The sequence below is a fragment of the Anas platyrhynchos genome, chromosome 2, assembly GCF_047663525.1.
Source record: "Anas platyrhynchos isolate ZD024472 breed Pekin duck chromosome 2, IASCAAS_PekinDuck_T2T, whole genome shotgun sequence".
NCBI lineage: Eukaryota > Metazoa > Chordata > Aves > Anseriformes > Anatidae > Anas > Anas platyrhynchos.
Window position 1 is genome coordinate 148654592 of NC_092588.1, and position 20652 is coordinate 148675243.

The following is a 20652-nucleotide window of genomic DNA, read 5'->3' on the forward strand; positions in this document are numbered from 1 at the left end:
ACCTCCCGTGGGCTGGCACGCTTTCTTTTTACTGTCTGGGATTGAGTGGGTGCAAAAGGCTCTAAATTTCTGCCCTTCCCCCTCTTTCTCTTGCTGGCGACTGCCAGGCCTTTCCATATACCTCTGCACAGAGCACTTACTCACTAGCATCAGGTTTCTTTGGTAATCTGTCACCTTTGTTCAGTAACTTATTGCTCGGTATCTCTCGGACAGCTAATTACTGTTAACGATCTGAATTTCTAGACCTGCAGAGTAATCAGTTCTCCGCGCAGCGCCATTGCCCGTGTCTGTGTGCGAGTCGGGATCAGGAAGCTTAGCACGGGATGAGATTGCAAATTACTCAGGAAACCCAGCACAGAAAAGTCTGGTAGGTCTTGAAATCAGGAGACTCCGTGTTCCCTTCGCACGGCAGAGTTAACTCGTGCTCTTGAAATTTGGACCGTGCTTAGAGGAGCAGCTGCACCTGAAGAGATCACTACTGAAACTGTGGAATAGTTTTGGAAACTATCAGCTGCTTAAAGAACAGAAACTTGGGGAGCGGAGGCAGCAGCTCGAAACCCTCAGAACAAGCGTTTGCTGTTGCAGAATGTTTTTAAAAGGAGTACAGCATTAAAATGTCCTTCTGGTGCAGTGTCTGGTTCTGACGTGGTGCCACATGGGTTTTAAAAGGCCTCGCATCTGCCAGGTGTGGGCTCACCTGCTGTGCGTGTGTACGTGCTCCTCGTCAAAACCCCAATTCCTGCGTTGTTCTTGGTGCTTCCCGGGGAGTGCTCGGGCACGGGCAATTTTCTTGTCAGGAAGGAAAAATGAAGAAAATCCGCTGGTACTTCTGAGGTTTTGTGAAACCTCACCTCCCGGTAGTCGTGCTGGCACTTGCCCTGGCTGCGCGCATGTTTGGAAGCCTTCAGCTGGCAGGCGCTGATAACGTCTGGGCATGTGGTCAAACTAGGTGAAACTTTCAACTTTTCCCCCTACTGGGGAGTTAATTAGCAGTTAAACAAATCGGGAGCCGTGTGCTGATTTTTAAAGCAGTGGTGTATTCAATATTTAACTTCTGCGGACACACACTGTGACTAAATATTTATGTCGTGTCAGCTTTTTAATTGCTGTTGGGTAACACGGAGTTTACAACTTCTGTAGACGTGATGGTGATTGCACAGATTGCCGCTGACAAATGGGCCTTTTTGTGTTGCTGGGCTTTTTAATGTCCACTGTGGTAACGTAACCACCTCGTAGTGTATCTCCTTTTAAATAACACTGCCCTTTGAATGATGCATTGCTTCTCCCATCTGCTGCTCGGAGATTGATTTCCCGTTTTGAAAGGAAAGATGGGATCCTGACATCTACGTAGGAGCTGTGTCATGGACTCTCTTTGAGGACCCTCACAACGACGGAGCTTTCTGGGGTTATTTATCTTCAAAACGGTAACGCTGGTCCCATGCAGGGGGATGATGGTGCTGCTCTGGCATTAACAGCTGGAATCTTTCTTTGGAAGTCTTTTAAAACAGCCCTCTGATTAAAAATGGCAGGCTCCAGTTTGTAATGTTTTTCAACACTGAGACGGAGGGAAACCTGCAGCCACTAAGGAGCTGGATTCACCAGGTTTTCGTGGTGCTCTACAAACAGCTGTACTTGAGGTGAGAATGCAATATGTCAGGAATTGACCACATATTGCTTGGGTACATTCATGAGACAAGCAAGAAAACAAAAGTAAGCTTAAACAGGAGGTGATGTATTAAACTGGGGACATACCTTCGGAAGAGGCGTGTGTTGTTTCTCCTGTCAACTCTGAAGTCTTAAGTAATTTTCTAAAACTAAGTGCTGTTCAGACCCTCCTAGCTTATAGGAATATAAGACACTGTCACGGCAAATTAGGAACATGATTTTGGAGGTTAAATACTGTTTTTCCTTTCTCAGTTAAATACCTGCCTTCTGCATTCAAGCCAGTCGAGGAAGTGATACTGCTCTGTAGCTAACCCAGCGATCAGTATGTTTCAGGTGTTTCTTGCTGCAGGAAATAAGCGATGTGATGTGTTCGGCTGGTGCTGGAGCTCTTTCCAAAGGTGGAGTCAGTGGTAGTTGTGATTACTTCTCCTGATCCTCATGGATGCTCTCAGGAGGGTGTGAAAGGCGGTGAGAAAGTCTGCTGGGTGGCTGGAAGGAGGGCTTTGGCCGGCAACTGGCAGGTTGTTGTGAGGCGTAAGTTGAGAACTGCACCTCTGTTTTGAAAACATTTAATGCTTTCTCATGTTCCTGGAAGTGTATTTCTGCATTATTAGCCGTGTGAAAAGTTTATCTTCATCTGTGTTTAAAGTTTTGAAAATGTTTGTGAGGAAGAGTTGTTCGCGCAGCCGGGCTCAAATCTGTTTTTGTTTTTGTTTTTTTTTTTTTGCCTGCTGGAAGAGCAGTGAAAAGATCTTTTATTCTAGCGAGCTTTTTTGTTTTATGGTGTTGCTGTTTGCAGTGTGAAAGTTAGTTGTCAGCACTTGCATTTGTAAATCTCTTTTTAAGGGCTGATTACACTGGGCTGAAAGTTGGCAGGCAAGATCTCAGCCCTAGAGCATTGTTGTGGGTTTTGCATGTTTTTAAATAACAGATCTATCTGACTGGCCTGATTGAGGGAATGCATGCTGCTACTCATACCTTTGTAACTCTAGGCAGCAAAACAGCCTCCATAACAGCGTGCTTTGAATATGAATTAGAGAAATTAGAGACGTCTAATGGAAGCAGAGGTGTGGGGGGATCGGGAGCTGCACTCCGGGGAGGTTTTGGGGGATTTGAGGGGGCGCAGCAGTGGCTGTGGAACCACTCAGTGGATGTCTTGGGAGATGTTGGCAAGGTTGCGGTGGATGTGGATGTGGTGTGTTTGTGTATAAATACCTTCAGAGGGTTGAACATTAACTCTGCCAGCTCTGTAAGATGCCTCAGCCTGAGCTAATAGGCAGTGTAAAGGTTAGCCTGCTGTTGGCACTGCGCTGCCACGCACGTGTGGCTGGTATGAGCGCAGCCCCAGCTGCGGTTGGCCTGGCACCCAGACAGCAGCGATGGCGTGGCTGTGAGCACTGCCTCTGTAGGTGTCCCGTGGACGCCGTGGGATCTTCTGGAATGACACCCCTTACAACAAGGGGCGTGCAGCTCTGTAGAGAATCCCGCCGACAGCTTTTCAGAAAACTGGGTGAAGATGCTTGTGGTGTTTCGGAGGGAGAGCAGTTCAGCAGAGGCTGTGGTGCCTGCTGTCGGTGTGGCTCAGTCCCTGCTGAGAATATTCTTGTAGCTCCTCAGACCAAGCGCTGCTACCGGGTGCCTACAGGGACAGGTTCTGTACGTGTACCCGTAAAGAGTTACTGCACTCGTTGTGTCTTCACTCTAATGAGAAAACAGCCGTGTTAATGCACGGCTCCCCTTCCTGTTGCAATTACCAGCCTACCAGACCAGGTAGTGTTACAGTTTGGGGAGTAATCAGGACTTCAGGGCTGAACGTTCTGGGAATTTTGTTATTGCTGTTTTTAAAGAAATAGGTTTTCACCTGTATTTTAATCTTTTGGGGTTAAGTGTCCTGCCTGCTTACAAACCAAGTCCAAACTGCTGTGGAGAATCTGAGGTAAAAGCCATTCAGCTTCTCTTGGGTTAGGCAATTCTGAAAATGAGTATTTGCATGTCTCGAGTTCGTTTGCTCTTCACATAATACACCTGATGTTGTTCAGCTTGACTCACTGTGGGGATCAAAAGGCAAGGCAGAAGGAAAAGTAATGATGTAGTGTACATATTTACAGAATTGAAATGATATGGAAGATTGAAATCGTAATGGGGTACTTCCAAATCAAATCATAAATCCAGCCATTCTGCAGGCTGCATGGCAAGGCAGAACTTGTGGAAGACGTGGATTTCTTTGTGAATCTGCTTCCTATAGACTGAGAACATTATTTAAAAGATTGCATGCCTATGAAGACTTTTCTTGTGTTTTTAAATAATTTGAGTTAAAAATACCTCTGACAGCTCGGTGTTGTGCCATAGGGAATGCTCTCTCTGTCCCAAAGTGCTCTGCTGACCTGTGTTTTTCTCGTCTCCTACTTGTGGCAGTATGTATTTACACAAAGATATGGTTTAGCATTCAGTGAGCCAGTGTGTCTGTTAAAGTGGTGGGCAAGTTAGCTGCTTAATGGAATTAAAAACTTGATTGCTGTATTAAAATGCCACGTCAAACTTGTGAATTCGACCATTAAACTACAAGAGGGAATAAACTCTAAGCTATAAATGCTTATCTGGAGTTGCTGGCACTATCAAATACTGGCTGGTTCTGTAAATAATTTTGTGTGCAAAGGTATTTATAACAATATCAGTATTAATGAATAGCATGCTAAAAGCATCCTGCAAGTAGCCTTTAACATCTGGTGATGTTTTTTTCTTTTAATTCCTATTTTTTTTTCCTTCTCTGTGAAATAACGCTGCTTTTTTCCACAAGCACTGTGTTCTCTGACATGACAGTCGTGGCAGCTGCTGTCATGCAGCCTTTATGCTTTAAGAGCCTGGTGAGTGGAAACTGTGGTGGAGAAGTTCATGCATGTAACTTTTCCAGAACAGCCCAGCACGTGAAGTTGTATTGAAGCACAGCAGAACGGATGGGATTTTGCAGCAGAGCACTTGCCATGCCGCAGACTTCAAGCAGTGTGGGCTACCCAAGGAAGAAGACTGCAGGTTCTTTCAGTGTGGTTTATGCATTTGTAGAAAGGCAGTAGCTGGGCGTTGTTAAAAGCATAGGACTTAAACAGTGGGTTGAACATCCTCTTAAAACAGATTATAATAATGTTTTATTTGGTTTGAGAAACATTTTGATCCTTAATGATGGAAATGTGACAACAAAAATGCAAAGCCCGTACATTTATTGATATAACTTCTCATGAGGTCAGTGGATTTGTTGTGATGTCTATCACAACAAATATGTGCGCTAATGAGAATAATTATTAGTCTGAGCAATCCAAACAAAGTTACCTAGAGCTTCAATCTAGGCCTAGTCTGCGATAAGGTTCTTGTGTAATCTCATCTGAAGGGCTTCTGAAAAGCAACAGAGTGATGCACTGTTCTTCTTCCAACTTCAGATTGCTTGGGCAAGCCACCAGTAATGTGAACATTGCAGGCATCTGTTATCTGTCAAGCTGGCTGACAACTAGTCTACCCTCAGCCTAAATTAATGATTTAGCTGAATATTTTGTGCTTGATGGCCAGTCAGCAAATGCTTTAAAGAGCATATGTGTAGTGGAACTTTACTCTTGTTTGTTAGAATCACATGTTCCTGGCTGTTTTCCTTCCACAATCGACGGATTTACAAAGTGCTGGCGCTTACGCGACATACTGGAGGGTGGAAGAGGTGGCGGTGTGACTGGGGACGTGCTGAGCCTAGGAGGGAAATGAGGAGCTGTGAGATCAGCAGGTGACATGGAGGGATTTGGGAATTGATTTGGGAATCGCCGTGCAGAGGAGATAATGTCATTACTGACTGAAACACAGTAGTGCTTCTGTAGGGCTTAGCTTGTGGCTGAGGACTAATGTGCATGCTTGAAAAGCATAGTAAGTTTTGTGCTGTTCTTATGTTAAAAAAAAAACAAATCCAAAATTTTAAAGAAAATGGTTTTAGCCTCTGAAAGTTAACAGGAGCTTCCAGCAAGAAGCTTGGACACCTGCAGGGTTACTATGCATACAGCTTCCCATGCGGGGTTTGGACAATGTAGAATCGTGCTACTTACCAGCTTTTGAAGAATGGTTTTCATCCTGAGGATGACTTCTGTTTATTTCATAAAAGACAAGCATCCCAAATTAATTCCAGGCTTTCTCATATGTAGGCTTTGCGTATGTTTGTATGTGTGGGACAGCATGGTTTATTTCCTCTGTTTGCTTTTCGTGTCAAACTCATTTCTCCTGTACTTGAATAGCTTTTAGTCCAAGAGCATTCAAAAAAAAACCAACTTCTGGGTGTTTTAACAGTGACACAGTGCATGTGTTTCTGTTGAAAACATTTTCTTTTTTTATGCTGACTTTACACCAATTGCACGAAACTATGTTCAAGTGTTCATCTAAGCTGAATGTTTACTCCTGCCCAGGATGTCAGTTTTTCTTCAACAGCTTTGGCAAGACAACTTTTCTTCTGAATGACTGGTGTACAGACACATGGATCAGTTTGTCCCTTACATAGATTAATATTATGATTGCACTTCAAAATTTTGGAACTTATCAAATTGTATGAAAGACTTAATCCTTTCAGAATATAATGGAAAAAAGGGATTCCACAGAAGGCCGCAAAGGCATAGATTGACAGGGATACTCTTTTTTAACTCCGATCTTTAGGTGTGAAGATACCACAAAAGCAGCTAAGGAGTGGAATCATACTGTTATCTTCCCTGTGCTGCAAAATTGTAATTTCTGGGTGCATATGTAAACCAAAAAGCATATTAGAAGTTGTTTGTAGTCCTTAGAGAAACAAACAAAAAAAAAAGTTACCCTGCTTTACTTCCCAGTATTTACTTTTTGAAACTTGATTTAAATGAACCTTTTCTTTCCTTATCAACCAGGTGTTGTTTAAAATAACAATATTAAGTCATAGTCTCGAATTTCAAAGCTAAGCCACTCAGACGTTCAGCTCTCCTCAGTTTTCCACTTGTCTAATCAAATAAAATAACATTTTAGGATGATGGAGCAGAACAACTTGTTGAGCGTCACTAATAGAGCAGAAGTGTTGTAACACGCTTCTTGCAGTTGGCGAAGATTAAGTGACTGTCAGAGTAGCTGGAGAAGACAAAGGTTGGTTTGTGACTAGAATGCTTCTTAATGAGTAAGCCTACCAAGTGGTGTAAAAAAGCCATAGTTTGAAAACCACTCTGAATAATGAAGGTGAGAATGAAATGAAACTTCCCCACGGAATTTCCCTGCCCGGTGCGATGGCAAGTGTTGTGTGTGCTATTCATCTGCACTCCCAGGGCTGGCAGCTCCTGGAAGCTGGGCGCGTTTACGAGGTTGCTGTACCCGTGCCTGCTGCCCTAACATTTTCCCTGAACCCATAATGAGTGCGTCGTGGGGAAGTTCTTTGGGCTTTTGGTCTGAATCAGCACGGCACGTCAGGAATGGCTACGAAATCGCAGCAATTTCAACCACTGCTTAGAGAATCTTTTGTCTTTGTCTTTCCACAGCTTCCAAAGGTGACCAGTAAAGTTCTCTCTGAGCAGCCAAAAAGCAGACAGCTCATGACTTCTGATCAGGACACTAAAGTTGTGGCTGAACCGCAGGTGCAGCAAGTACAAGAAGTTAAAGACGGTTCTCATCTAGTAAGTATTGTAATTACGCATTCCCATCACGTAAGTGTTGCATGAAGCAGGTTTTGTAGTATTTCTTAAAACAATCTGAGATATAACTTTGATTAAAAGACGACAGTGGGCTATGGTAATATTGCAGCATAAAATCCTAGAACAGAGTTATTGAAGGTGGCTACGTCTCCGTACCTGGTAAGAGCCTTAAATTTTAATCAACCCTACAGAGAATATAAACAAACTCATGTTTCACTCTGTAAGGTACAGGGCTTTGTAGCCTATACAGGAATTGTACTGCCAGTCTTGACTTGGGTTCTGGCTCACAGATTAACTAACATGTAGCAAATGCACTTGTCCTGTATCTACAACTGAAAAAGATATAAACCCTTAAAAATAGGAAATTGCCTCCTATAATAGGAGTTCTGCCAAATGGCATGTGCTTTGGTGTTGCTGTGCAGCATCCAGTAAGCTGCTTTATGGGATGCTTTTTGGCAGGTAATACAGTGTATAGCACTCTGTGAATATATGTTGCAGTAAATGTTACAGATGTTTTCAAGTAGATTGATTTGTGTATAAGCTTTACTTTTAATGTTATGTTTTCATCTTTGATAGTTAACTGTGTGTTGGGAGGAATGTTTTCTCTTGGAACATCTTGAAGGGTTTGGTTTCACTGCATATTCTGCTAGGCACTTAATCTGCACTGTGCGTTAATGGATGCTTGCTGCTTAAACTGACTTTGCAGCAAGCACTAAGAAATGTTTTCTAATACACTTCAGACTTGTGTTTTGCTTAACTAATGGAGCTGATGTTCTGTATGCTGTGCCCCTTTACCCCCCGCAAAAAAAAATATTGGCTATTCTGGGATCTCTTCTGTACTCTTACCTTTCTTAGACGTAAATTTCTTCTATTTGACAGTAGAAGTGTAAGTTGAGCCCATTTTTGTGCCAAAAAAAAAATTGAACTTTTTTTGGTTATTCAGGTTCTTAATTCCAAGAAGCCCTTGAAGTTCTGAAAGCTATTTTGCCACATGCTTCCATGTGTAAGCTTGAGTAAGAGAGTATCTGCCACAAACTTGTAACTTTCAGTGCACTTTTAACAAGTGCATTAGTATTACAGGTGGTTTGGTGGTAGTTCTGGTAATTTGGTATTCTTAAAAGTTTATAAAGCTACATGTAAACTTGGATCTAAATCTCAATTTCTGTTCTTTCATACTTGGAGAAAGACTAATTGTTTCTTGCAGTTTCAGGAAAACTGCTCAGTTTCTTAGCAGAAGACGAATCCATAATTTTAATATTCTTATGGATATCTCGGAATCTATCCATAGAGCTATAATGCATTTCAAATAACTTATTATTTTGAGAGGAAAGCTTTTCCTTTTCTGAATAGTTTATTCCCAAAAAATGGGTTCTGTGGTTTTCAAGTTTTTTCTTTTTTTAAATTGTGCTATTCTCCTATATGCACAATATCACAAGGTTTTGTTATATCAGAATTCTTGTTGATACATGTAGTCATGTTTTTAAAGGAGGTGTCTTTCATAGCAGTATACATGCATGTGTGTGTTTTGCCACTGTTTCAGAACTTCATTTCCAAGTTTTTCAAATTGTCATTTGCAAGCTATAACAATGTTATAGTTTGAGTAAAACTTCCGAAGACAGTCTTATCTCTCCAAGGGTGTGGTAGATAAAAAGGAGAAAAACTTCTGACGTTGTGATTCTATTACATTTAGCAAGTGCATGCTACAAGTTCAGTGAAGTTGCCCTCTGACCTCAAAATAAACAAACAAGGAACAGCAGGCAAGGCTTTCTCTTAGCTTGCATAGAGGTATAGTTTAATCATAGAATCATAGAATGTCCAAGGTTGGAAGGGGCTCACAAGGATCATCAAGTCCAACTCCTGGCTCCATGCAGGACCACCCAAAAATCAGATCATGTCTGAGAGCATTGTCTGAATGCTTCTTGAACTCCAGCAGCTCAGTGCTGTGACCTGGGGAGCTTGTCCCAGTGCCCGACCACCTCTGGGTGCAGAACCTTTCCCTAACCCCCAGCCTGACCCTCCCCTGTCCCAGCTCCATGCTGTCCCCTCGGGTCCTGTCGCTGTCCCCAGAGAGCAGAGCTCAGCACCTGCCCCTCCGCTCCCCTCGTGAGGGAGCTGCAGGCCGCCATGAGGCCTCCCCTTGGCCTGCTGTGCTTCGGGCTGAACAAACCCAGGGGCCTCAGCCACTCCATATATTTTCCCCTCCAGACCCTTTACCATCTTTGTAGCCCTTGTTTGAACAGTTTAACTTAATGTTGAGGTGCCCAGAACTGCACACAGTGCTCGAGGTGAGGCCGCACCAGCTCAAACCAGAGCAGGATAATCCCTTCCCTCAACCACCTGGCCATGCTGTGCCTGATGCACCTAGGGTGCAGCTGGCCTTGTTGGCTTCTAGGGCACACTGCTGGCTCATACTGATCTCACCATCGACCAAAACTCCCAGATAGATCCCTTTCCACAGGGCTGATACATGTCTTTGGTGATCCACTCTCCAGTGTGTATTTGATGTGAAGCCATATTGCCATGGTATCTGGCAAGATTTCTAGGAGTCCTTTTTAATACCTTTAAAAGAAATTTGCTGAATTACATTCACTAGCTAATTTGGCTATGCTGTTTTACGAGGATCAGGTGATACTTAGTCTGAGAGTTTCTCTTGCACTTCAGGAGGAAAGCTGCAGAATTTCTATTGGGAATTTTCATGCAGCTCTTTAGATTCTGGAAAAATACCTCCCCAGAGGGAATATATAATGTATTTGTTATTGTATCTTTAAATATTAAATTCTCCTAATTATCACTACATTTGGTCTGCTTTCTTTGGCAGGACCTAAACTTAACACGTGTTCTGCTGTTAGTAATGTTGAGCAGATAGTCAGTAGTGACTGATTTCAGCCTCAAGTTTTGGTGCTGTGACTCATGACGGAACCCTCCAGAAGTCACTTGCCAGGTTGCTTATGTTAGTGATACAGAGGTCGTTTGCTTACTAACAATTTTCAGAGCCTTAACCTGATGGTGAGGGAGGCAGTCTTCTGTCTTTAAATAACTATCAGAGTACGCTAGGTGTTTCATTTCAAACAACAGTTTCTCTGGAGTTTCTTTCTTTTTTTTTTTTTTTTTTGGTATACTGATAACTATTCTGTTTGGGGAAAGCCCTTTTCAAACTGGACCCAGGGAAGTCTGTGTTTGGGAAATGTTCCTCTCCCTTTTCACTCACTCCTTAGTTAACTTTTGCTCAGTAACCCTTTGCTACTAGAGATCCAAATTCGGTGTTGGAGGTAGCTTGTATGACCTCTCTCTACCGCCTAACCTTTAGTGTTAAAGTCTTACCTGGTGTGTTGACCCTAAACTCTTCTCCTGACGTGCTGTCATTTGAATATGGCCTCTAGAGCACTTTCCAAGGACCAAAGGATTTTTGTTCATTGATCAGCTGAATCAGAGACCTAATCTGGACATTGAAATTAAGCTTTACAAGGAATTATTGACATAAAACAGCAACTGCTTCTGCAAATGTTTGTTCCAGTGGAAGAGGTTAAGAGAGGAGGGTCTTCTAAACCTTGCTGTCTGATTGTGATGTGCACATCACCCATGCCGTCTTTAACTCAATAATTATCAGGTGCTGTCAGGGGTTTCTATTAGTGGAAAGTCAAACTGGTGTGGTTTGCTGGCTTTTGCCAATGTTCATAATTACTGTAAATACAAGTTCAATCAAAGCATTGTTTCTAAGCCCAAGAAAAATAGCAAGTTTGAAAACTTAGATGGGACTTGACTGTAGGTTGGTAAGAAGTTTTTCACAGCAGTTAATATGAAAGGATGTCTTGGGCTTACAAGCTACTATATTATGTTCAAAAATTCTTTTGCAACCCATTCAAAAATAAGCCTGATAGAATTTACAGGGGACTGAGGAAATCAGATTTAAGACAAGGTCCTGAGCAAAAATTCAGTATAGTATATAATTCTGAGACCATCTGACAACATACAGCACTACAGTATGTGCCAATTAAGAGTTAAGTAACGGTTTGTATAACATGTAGGTGATATTTAATAATTCAAGAGGTCATGAATAGCTTTAAACAAGAGATGGGAGGATCAGACCTTAAACCGAACATGTGCAGTATCACATCTTGAAGCATCGATATTGCTCAGTGTTCTTTTTTTTCCTCTCACACAGTTATACACTTAGAATATAATAAAAGCATTTAATAGCTCTGCATGTTTAGGTGACTTCTAGTGCTATTTTTAAATTGCTTTGATGTGTAAAATGTGCATATTTAAACAGTCCACTTAACCCTGATGTACTGGGGGGAAGCTAAGCAGTCTGATCAGCTGTCTTCCTGCAGCCTGCAGTAGTGTCATTGCGATGTCTGTCATGATGCTGCTCTGCCCTTTTCCTGTAGCTGGTGGTGGGCGTGACATCAGGTAATTGCCTCCAAGTGTAGGGTAACAGTTGTTTAAGGACCGATTACAGTTGCATGACTTTACTGTAGGAAAAGGATAAACAAAGTTAAAATGTCAGAAGGTTGTAAGGACTGTTTTAACTTGTGCTATTGTTACTTTACAGATAGCCTTGTAGACATCAGCTTCAAAATATAGTCTATATATAGATTTAAACCCTTATTCCTTGAGAGCATTAATAGAGACATGTAGAAATGACAGTAGGTTGGAGGTATACCCCTGTTAATGAGCATGTTGACTTCTGGTGTCCTATGTAGATGTATGCAGGATATATGACTTAAATGCTAATTAAAAAAAAAATCTGGCTGTGAAAGTGCTGCTTCAGAGCAGTTCTGTGACATGGGGAAGGGAAACCTTGAGTATATGAGAAATAAACGAGAACCAAAATTGCAAGAAAAAAGGGAAAAAAAGGCAAATGTAAATGCCTCACTCCACTGAATCAGGCTCTGAAGCATTAAATCACAAATTCTGTTAGCTTTGGTAGTGCTTTTCAAGTCAGGTGCAGGTGTTAGCTTAGTCAGAAGACTTTTAAGACTTATTGAGTCTCGGAAGTTAACGAACAGTATTGAGAAATGTGACTTTGTGTTTGCTATAGGTGCTTAGATAAAATCCAAAGGAACGTGTACTGAATGCACCTCTGCACATAAGAGTATGGGAAAACCAGAAGAACCTTCTGCTTGCCTGAACTGCTTCTGCCATTTTCTCTCCATTAGCTGATAGCAGAATTGCTTGTTAAGGCACAAGAGAAGTGGACTTTGCCCAGGTCTGTCTTTTAGAGGCTCTCAGTTCCTCTCCAGAAAGCTTGTGCTTAGTAATGGCTGTATCACAGAGGGGAAAATCATGCCACTTCTTTACCTGGCAAGAGAGTTTTCTGAGAAGTTAGAAACTTTGGAAGTACTGATGAGGCTTTATGCAGACATTAAAAGCAGCTGAATTGTTTGCCCATGGCAGTTCTTCAAACAAAACAACAACAAAACCTCTTACAAACAACCCCCTCCCCCTTTCCCCGCACTTCGTTCCAGGGAATGCTAAAGAGGGGAGTGCCTTGGCATAGCTTTAAGTCTGAATCAAGCTGGATGCAACTTGAATAACTTTATCCCAGGGGAGAATTAAAAAAAAAATGCAGCAGATGGCAGCAATGATGCATCAGACTTCCTATCCTTAAGAGCAGTATAGCTGCAGGTGCTTGGGAGGCGGTGTGTGTTAGATAACCCCGGGGAGCAGGGTAGCCTTCCTCATGTTACTCTGTGATTTCAAAGTGGACTTGCTGAGTGGGAATGTATTTATTTCGTAGCCAATTCAGTAATCTTTTTAATGGTCAGAGGATTAGTGGTGAGTAGGAGTTTTCCCCTGAAAGTTAGCCAGTATGGTTCTTTTCTAGGTACTAATCTGAGTCTGCCAAAGGCACCTGAATGTATGGGGCATTTAAATATATAGTAACCTGTGCTTCACAATCTGAAACATCATTTCCTTTGATTCCTTTGTCCTGCAAGCAGAACGCTTGTCTGGGGAGAAAAAGCTATGCTGGCAGCTTCATTATAGCTTTATGCTTTTTTGTGTACAGAATGTAGGAGAAGTAGGGTAAGAAGATGATTGAAATAAATGTTTGAATATCTTGTGAAAGCTTCAGAGAAGAGAACAATAGCATTTCTTGCTGTATTAGGAAAAGAGGTGAATGGTTTCAGATTCTCACCTCTGGGGAGGGCGTTATCCCTTAAACATTACCTGTCAGGTTTATGGGACGATTGACCTCTAGTCTGGTTTATGCTGCTAAATTTGTAAACTCTACTGTTGCTACAGGGGTGCTTCATGGTGACTGCAGTGGAGGCTGTCTGAAGTGAAACATTTGAATTTCAGAATTTCAGGAGTGCTTCTGCACTTGCGCAGTGCTACCTTGTACTTGCAAGTTGTTGTTGAAACAGTTTGGGATAGCAAGACCTTTTTTTTTTCCTGCTTTTTACCTGATTTTAATTCAGCCTATTTCTGCTTCCTGTGGCTCAGTGCAGCATCATTTTTTTTTTTTCCCCGCACTCTTCAATATGGAACAAAAAAAGTTTGCTTCCTTTTGGTTCATTAAACAGATGTGAACTTTGTTTACAAGATAGACATGAATGAGTAAAAGAAGAGCTAATGCTTAATTTAATTACGATTAAGCAACAGCTACATGTACTACTATCTTGACAGTAGTAGGTTTTTCTGTTGGAGAAAAGGAAGTAAGGAAGGTTGAAAGGAAGAAGTGACTATGGGCTTCTCTGGTTTACAAAAAAAAATCCTGAAGTTCTAGAATTTAGCAATACTGTAACTCTACAAAAATTACTAGTTTACAAAATATTGTAAAATTCCAATATAGTAGTGATAGGGACTGTAAAGACCACTTAAATAAGACTGAATCATATCTGAAGCTCTTATTATGTGGGCTACTTGACTTGCCATGAAAGCAGCTGTAAAGTAGGTTACAATGACAATCATGTTTAAATAAAATGGAAAACTAAAGCATGGATCTAGATGTGTTAAGCAACAATTACCCTGCAAGTATAGTTTACAGTAAAAATTAAATAGATCTAGTTCCAGTTATTTGAAAGTTAACTCTTCCAATTAGCAGTAGTACCCTTTTATGCTGCTGTATGAATACAATGAAGGCAAACTACCAGGCTAAATTGTAAGTCTAGTTCAAATACATCTTGATTAAACTTGCCATAGGGTGCATAACCAATTAAAAATGGCACTCAGATCAATGTCCAGCTGAAAGAACATTTGAAATAGGTACTTCAAGGGTCTGTTGTTCTGCCTTCCTCAGTGTTTTTGGTATATTTTAAGTGATGGGTAGAGTGGCGGTAGAGTCTGCAAGCTCTCTGAAGGAGGGGCTCCAAATTTGAAATGATACTGATGGACTTGAGAAGAGATCTAAATAACGTAAGGTAATGTAAGGGCAAATAAGAACAACACAGTTTAGAACAGAAAAGTTTGGGTATTTCATCGGGCTTTTATTTTTGAAGGAGAATCACTTTTTTTTTTTTTTTTTAAACATATGAAGGGACTTAGAGTAGAAGTCCTCCAACATTTAAAAGCATTCATAAAGATGGTCTGTGCTCTCAGGAGGGTAGAAGGAAGTCAGTTTATATGCAATAAACAAAACTTACTGGTGACAGACTTCTGGAAGAAGCAGCATTTGGTCAAACTACCTCTTAAATTCTTTAGAGGTTTTTTGTAGCAGAATACACAATTCTGGGGGGGAGATCAAGTATAATTAATCCTGCTGCAGTTCCACAAGATGACTAGATGATTGTGAGGCCTCTTCCAGTGCTGTAATTCACTGAGGGATTTTTTTTCTTCACACAGATAACAATAAAAAAAAATCCTGGAACAGAACTAGCTTCTGATAACGTACAATGACTGTTCAATGGAATACATGAGGTCTTATCTATCTTTAGCCTGTTTTTCCTAAAGAAGTCATCTCGGTGTAGATTCAGCTCTAGGGGGAGGGAAGAGAAGGAGAAAATGGCACAAAACTTGTTTGATCTAATAGCTTCCACCAATTTAGTCTTCAAATCAGGTTTAAACATGTGAAGCCAGACTGCATTTTTCCTAGTACAGAAAATGGGAATCACGTTAAGCTCGCAGGCAGGCAGCTTTTTTGGCACGCCGACATTGTGAAAGATGTCATTTAAATATTTTAATGATTTGGATGAAGGAACCTTCAGGAAATTAAACAATGGAAGTTCGTAAGACTTAGTAATACTTGTAAACAGACTGTAATCTCATTAGGAAAATTATTTGGCTTGAATATTGCAGCACATATGATGAAACACTAAAACATTGCTCAGCAACTGGGATTTGGACTTTGAGTGGCACTGACATATGAACCCCTGCATGGTTTTAAAGTGCTATTTTTGGCAGCTGGGTGTTGGCTTGTCTCCTCAGTAGCAGTAGAAAGCTAGCTTAGTGTATAGGGGAAGGTGATTTGCAATGAGAAGGCTCCTTTGACACTAATTGAACATGGGCTGCTGCTTCAGTAAGGAGTTGAGTAACAGCACAAATGAGGAGAAAACTGGCTTGTTACAAAAATCTGTGGAAGAGGAAGCACCAGACTCGAGGATAAGTAAAACTTTATCTTCAATTTTAGGAACTGTAGGCAGCAAGGATCCGCGTACAGTGGGAAGGACGGTTAACGGGGCGGCTGGGATAGCCGGCACTGAGTGCGTTTGTACCGGTGATTGCGCAGCGTCAAATTCTAAATCTGGGCTCTGGGATAGAAAAGCAAAGTATCAGTCATACAAAAGCGTGGAGAACAGTCACTGTGAGAGCTCTAGGAGATCATATGACAGACCTTTAAGCTTCTTTAGTTCCTTTAGTCACCTCTTGAAGGTCTCTGGTGGGTACAGAAAGCTGCAGAAAAGTGAAGAAAAGAAAGACGGGGTTATTAAAAGAGCACCTAAAAAATATAATAGCAGTGGTCAGCACATGAACAACATAGAAAGTAATAGTAATAATGAAAATGTAGCTGCAGAAGAGCAGTGTTCACTATATCATATTTCTACTTCATGTGTGCCGGCCGTCATAGACAAAGCCCTACAGGATGAAATCTCCTTAAATAGAAATCTTCTGGATGATTGTGCAGTTACATGCAACCATTCAAGACGGCACGAAACGATAGTAAATGTTGAAGATGATGGGAGTGACAGCTCACAAAAAATTTCAAGTTCACATAGGCAAACGTCTCCAACCTTTTCCTATCTTGATGTGGACAACAGACAGCATTCAAAAGATAGGGAGTTTTACAGCCTTTGTGTTGTAGATGCTGAAGATTTGCGAGGGGACGAAGATGTGCCAGCTACTGTGCATGAAGAGATTGCAGCAAACGTAGATAACTCAGCTGTTACTGACAAAGGAATGTGCAGCATGGCACAGCCTCTAGACACTGGGAAGGAATTTCCAGTGCAGCAATCAGCACAAGTGGAAGCTAAGTTTAATTCACAGAAAGAATTGATTGTGTGTGAAGAAGAGGACAGGTCAAATATGCAGAAAAATGAAACAAAGGAATATTGTTGCATGGACACGCGGTCTTCTTACAATAACTTACTAGCTGACAGGTGTCAGATGGATACGTTAAACACTGACAGTATAGGAACAGTTGGCTTAAGAGCAAAAGTATACGATGAAGTTGGTGCTGAGAATCAAAAAGAAGAGGAATATGACACAGATAATGCTGTCAGTTGGAATGAATCACTTAATGGAACTTGTGATTCCATAAAAACTGTGGATCCTGCTGAAGAGGACCAAAGCAGCCCTAATTCAGAAAACATGAAAAATGGTGGTGGTATTTCTAGTGTATTGTTAAACACTGGAGTATGCAATTCAGGGGAAATTGAGGAAAATGATGATTCTGAGATCGTAAGTATGCATCCTTCAAATGTTGCAGAGGAAGTAAATACTAAGCAAGTAGTAGAGAATGTGAAGGATAACTTTGAATTATCATTACAGTTGCATGAAACAGGCAATGATTCTTTTTTGGTGAGTCCACACATAGAAAACTTTGCTGAAAAATGCTGCCTAAAGCCAGCAAGTGAAGAAAACTCATCTGTGGAAAAGGGAACATTTCAAAGAAAGTGTTGCAATAGCCAAAAGCTTGCTCCTGACTCAAGCGAACATCACAGCACTTTGGAAGAGTTTTTGAAAGATAAAGTGAAATGCACAGGTACAGTTCTGCATAGCTGTGAGACTTTGAATATGACTGATACGCATGAAACCTTGGAAGAAAATTCTGATATTCAAACTCAAACTAAGGGTTGTTCTGAAACCAAGACATCAACTGAAATCGTATGCCAAAGGATCATGCAGGAAGAGGTCTGTCTGAGTAGCACTGAGCTAAAAGATGATGTGCTTGAGGAAGCTCATAGATTGAGCAGAACTCAGTCATGGGAAAGTGGCACTTTGGCATCTCATGAACTTCATAACACAAGCACAGATAAAATATTCCAAAAGGAAAAGAGCCTGGAATTCCGGGTTTCACAACAGTCACTAGGGAATAAAGGTGAAGTATGCAACTGTTCAAGTTCAGATAACAAAAGCAGTGTCTCTTCTGTGTCTGTGGAACATGAGGATATGAATAAAGTGGACTCGAGCTGTAGACAAAACAAACAACAGGCTGCATGCTCCTTCCGTGCAGTGGAAGACCAGGGGAATGCAGGGGCTGACTTGGCCACAGTAGCTGAGGATAGAATAGAATCTGTGAAACAGGCAAAATTTGAAGTTCATCCAAATGAAACTATTAACAAGACAGAAAACGTAACACAGAATTCTGATGCTAACGTTATTAGTCGTGACAGCAACACCTTAAATTTCTATAAAGACTTGACTTGCGATCAGAACACTTGCTCTAGTTTTGCTGTACCTGCGGATTTGGGTGGTTCTATGTACGAGAGTGAAAAATTAATAAATGACTCTAAAACTTCTGAAGATACCAATCTGTTTCATAAAGACTTTGATTGCTTACCTTCATTGTGTCAAAGTTCACATTCTCATGTTCATCAGAAACCGATGGAAGAGGCTCAGTTATGTAACCGTGCCAGCCCGGAGCCAGAATTCAGGAACACCCAAGTTTCTTCTGGGCCTGTTACTGAAGTACAGTCAGAAACTCATGAAAAAAATGTGTGTGATGTAAATGAACGTAATCTTCAGAATGAAGCAAAGCAGTGTGTCAGTATCCACTCAACGGAGGAAAACCTCACTGTTGCTAGTCTGTCAGCTGGCACAGCAGAAGCTTTTACTGCTGGGAATTTAAAACAGCTAGAAGCCAAGCCTACTGAACTGAAAAATACCAGTTACGTATTAAACACTCCAACGAATGACTTGACCACAAGCTGTGAACAGTCAGAGCACGAGGTTTTCAACGGAGAGCTTGGAGTTTTTGTTGACCCAGAGCAGGTAGACAAATACGCTGCTACTCCTTCCTATGAAATACACAGCGCCTCTGCTGCTGCCAGAGGAGTTCAGGGAGGCAGTGAGAGGTGCGTATTAGATCTGACGGAAGATGTATTGAGCAACCAAGAGTGTTCCTCCTACACACTGGACAGACAAAATCCCCAAGCTGAAATATGGTCACACTTCGTAAGCCTGCAGGGTGGCAGTGCTGATTTGGCACATCAGCTGTTTTCTGACTGTGTCGCTGCAGATAATGGTCAATATCTGATGGGCTTTTTATGGAATAATAAAACTTCTGACAGAACTGTAAAGAATGGCAGGCGACATAAAGGTAGCAAAAACTTCCAGAACAAAACTGCAGATTTAACAGGTGCATCATATGCTATGGGAAGATACCCTTATCAACTGCTGGCACCAGAAAACTTTGGTATTTGGGGATGGCAAGAGGAAGATGAGTTTGTAAGTATCCTGCAGAAGTGATTTGATGTTAAAGCTTGAGGCTGAAGCTGTAATTGAAATAAACAAAGTCAAACCTTGGTTTCTTCTAATAGTTAACAGTTTCATATGAGCTTCTTTTGTCCTGAAACTGACCCATCTCTTTGCTTTGTAAAACGTAATGTTAAACAATGTACAGAATAGTACAGAGCGTTACTAAATATTGACATTTCATTTCCTTTTTTATTGTTTACCTCGTATGAAAGCTTAAACCTTGGGTAAAGTATCTTGATTGCAAATTCTCAATTCTCGATGAACTTGAGACGAACAGCTCAGTATGTGGGAGGCTGTTAGTAGTGCTCTTTACCTTCGCATAGGAAGAAATGTTTGTGGGTTTCCTGAAATCTTAAAGTTGTTGCTTGATAGCAGTTAGGAAACCTTTTGCTCACTTCTGGAGATCATCTTCTGAAGTGCTGTAGAAACAAATGGCTGCAGGAGAAGCATGGGGAATGAGCTAGACTGCATCTTGGCTAGCTGGGGTAAGAAAGCAAAAAACATGACTTGTGGCAGCTGCTGCTCTTCTTCCTCTGCCTCTGAGCAGAGCCAGTGCTTAGCGTTGTTCTCTCTGCACCGACTGCGTTACGGCAGCTGCCCTGACCTTGCCCAGCAATTGCAGTGCCAGCAGTGGATCACACTAGCAGCTGAGTTTATCTGTTAGGGGAGCTTTTTGCATTAAAAAATGGAAACTGGTGGAACTTGCTGCCCTCTTTGAATCCTTACTATTCAAGTAGCCATGTCCAACATCATTTATACTTTTTAACAGGTCTTTCTCTGTTCAATGCATGTGTTTTAAGTTGAGTTTCCTTAGATTTTCCTACCATCTGGGTTTGTTTTCCATGCACAATAATAACTTACCTGCGTACAAATGTTCAGAATTATCAAAGCTCGGTGGAGGTCTGAAGTGCTTGTCTCGAACTATGTGATGTTCCTAGTATCCCTTAATTTGCAAAACAAACTTTAATCAGTTTAAGTAGTGTGTGATATCATTAGTAATACTCTTCCACAATGTGTTAATCATGTTAACGCATACCAGAGATATGGACATAGAATAAAATAATGCGTTTTGCTTGGAACAGTAGCAAAATAAGAGAAAACTATTACAAAAAATATTGTAGACATTAGCACTGCAGAGAGCAGCCTCTGAAATGCAAATATAACTCTTCATATAACAATTATAAATCTCTACATATTACCATTAAATGTAACAATTTCCAGTCCAGGTTAAAGGAGGTAGATCATGATGGTTTAACTGGAACTGGTAACTTGTTCCTTTTTATCTTGCCTAGGGATAAAAACTACCCTAACTTTTTGTTAATGATGTTTCTTCTCTGGAAGTAAAGGTAGTTAACATCTCATACACAGTTTTCTATAATGCTTCCTTAAAACTATTTGTTATATACTAATGTGAGTCCAAAGGAAAACCAAGCATGGTTTTGTATTTTATTATTTTGTTCTTTCA

The 20652-nt window shown here is 41.2% G+C and overlaps 1 protein-coding gene across 6 annotated transcripts in view; it reads left to right on the forward strand.

Moving 5' to 3' along the window:
* The window catches only part of LARP4B (La ribonucleoprotein 4B), a 57201-nt gene that overhangs the window by 11135 nt on the left and 25414 nt on the right, over positions 1–20652 (forward strand). For 4 of the 6 annotated variants that reach the window (XM_027450461.3, XM_027450462.3, XM_072033823.1 and 1 more), the window contains exon 2: positions 7179–7313. In XM_027450461.3, the coding sequence (XP_027306262.2) occupies positions 7233–7313 (81 nt within the window). In that variant the 5' untranslated portion in view covers positions 7179–7232. Of the gene's footprint in view, positions 1–7178; positions 7314–15170; positions 19158–20652 lie in introns of those variants that run through there. The other 2 variants (XM_013091673.5, XM_013091663.5) reach the window with 2 other exon arrangements.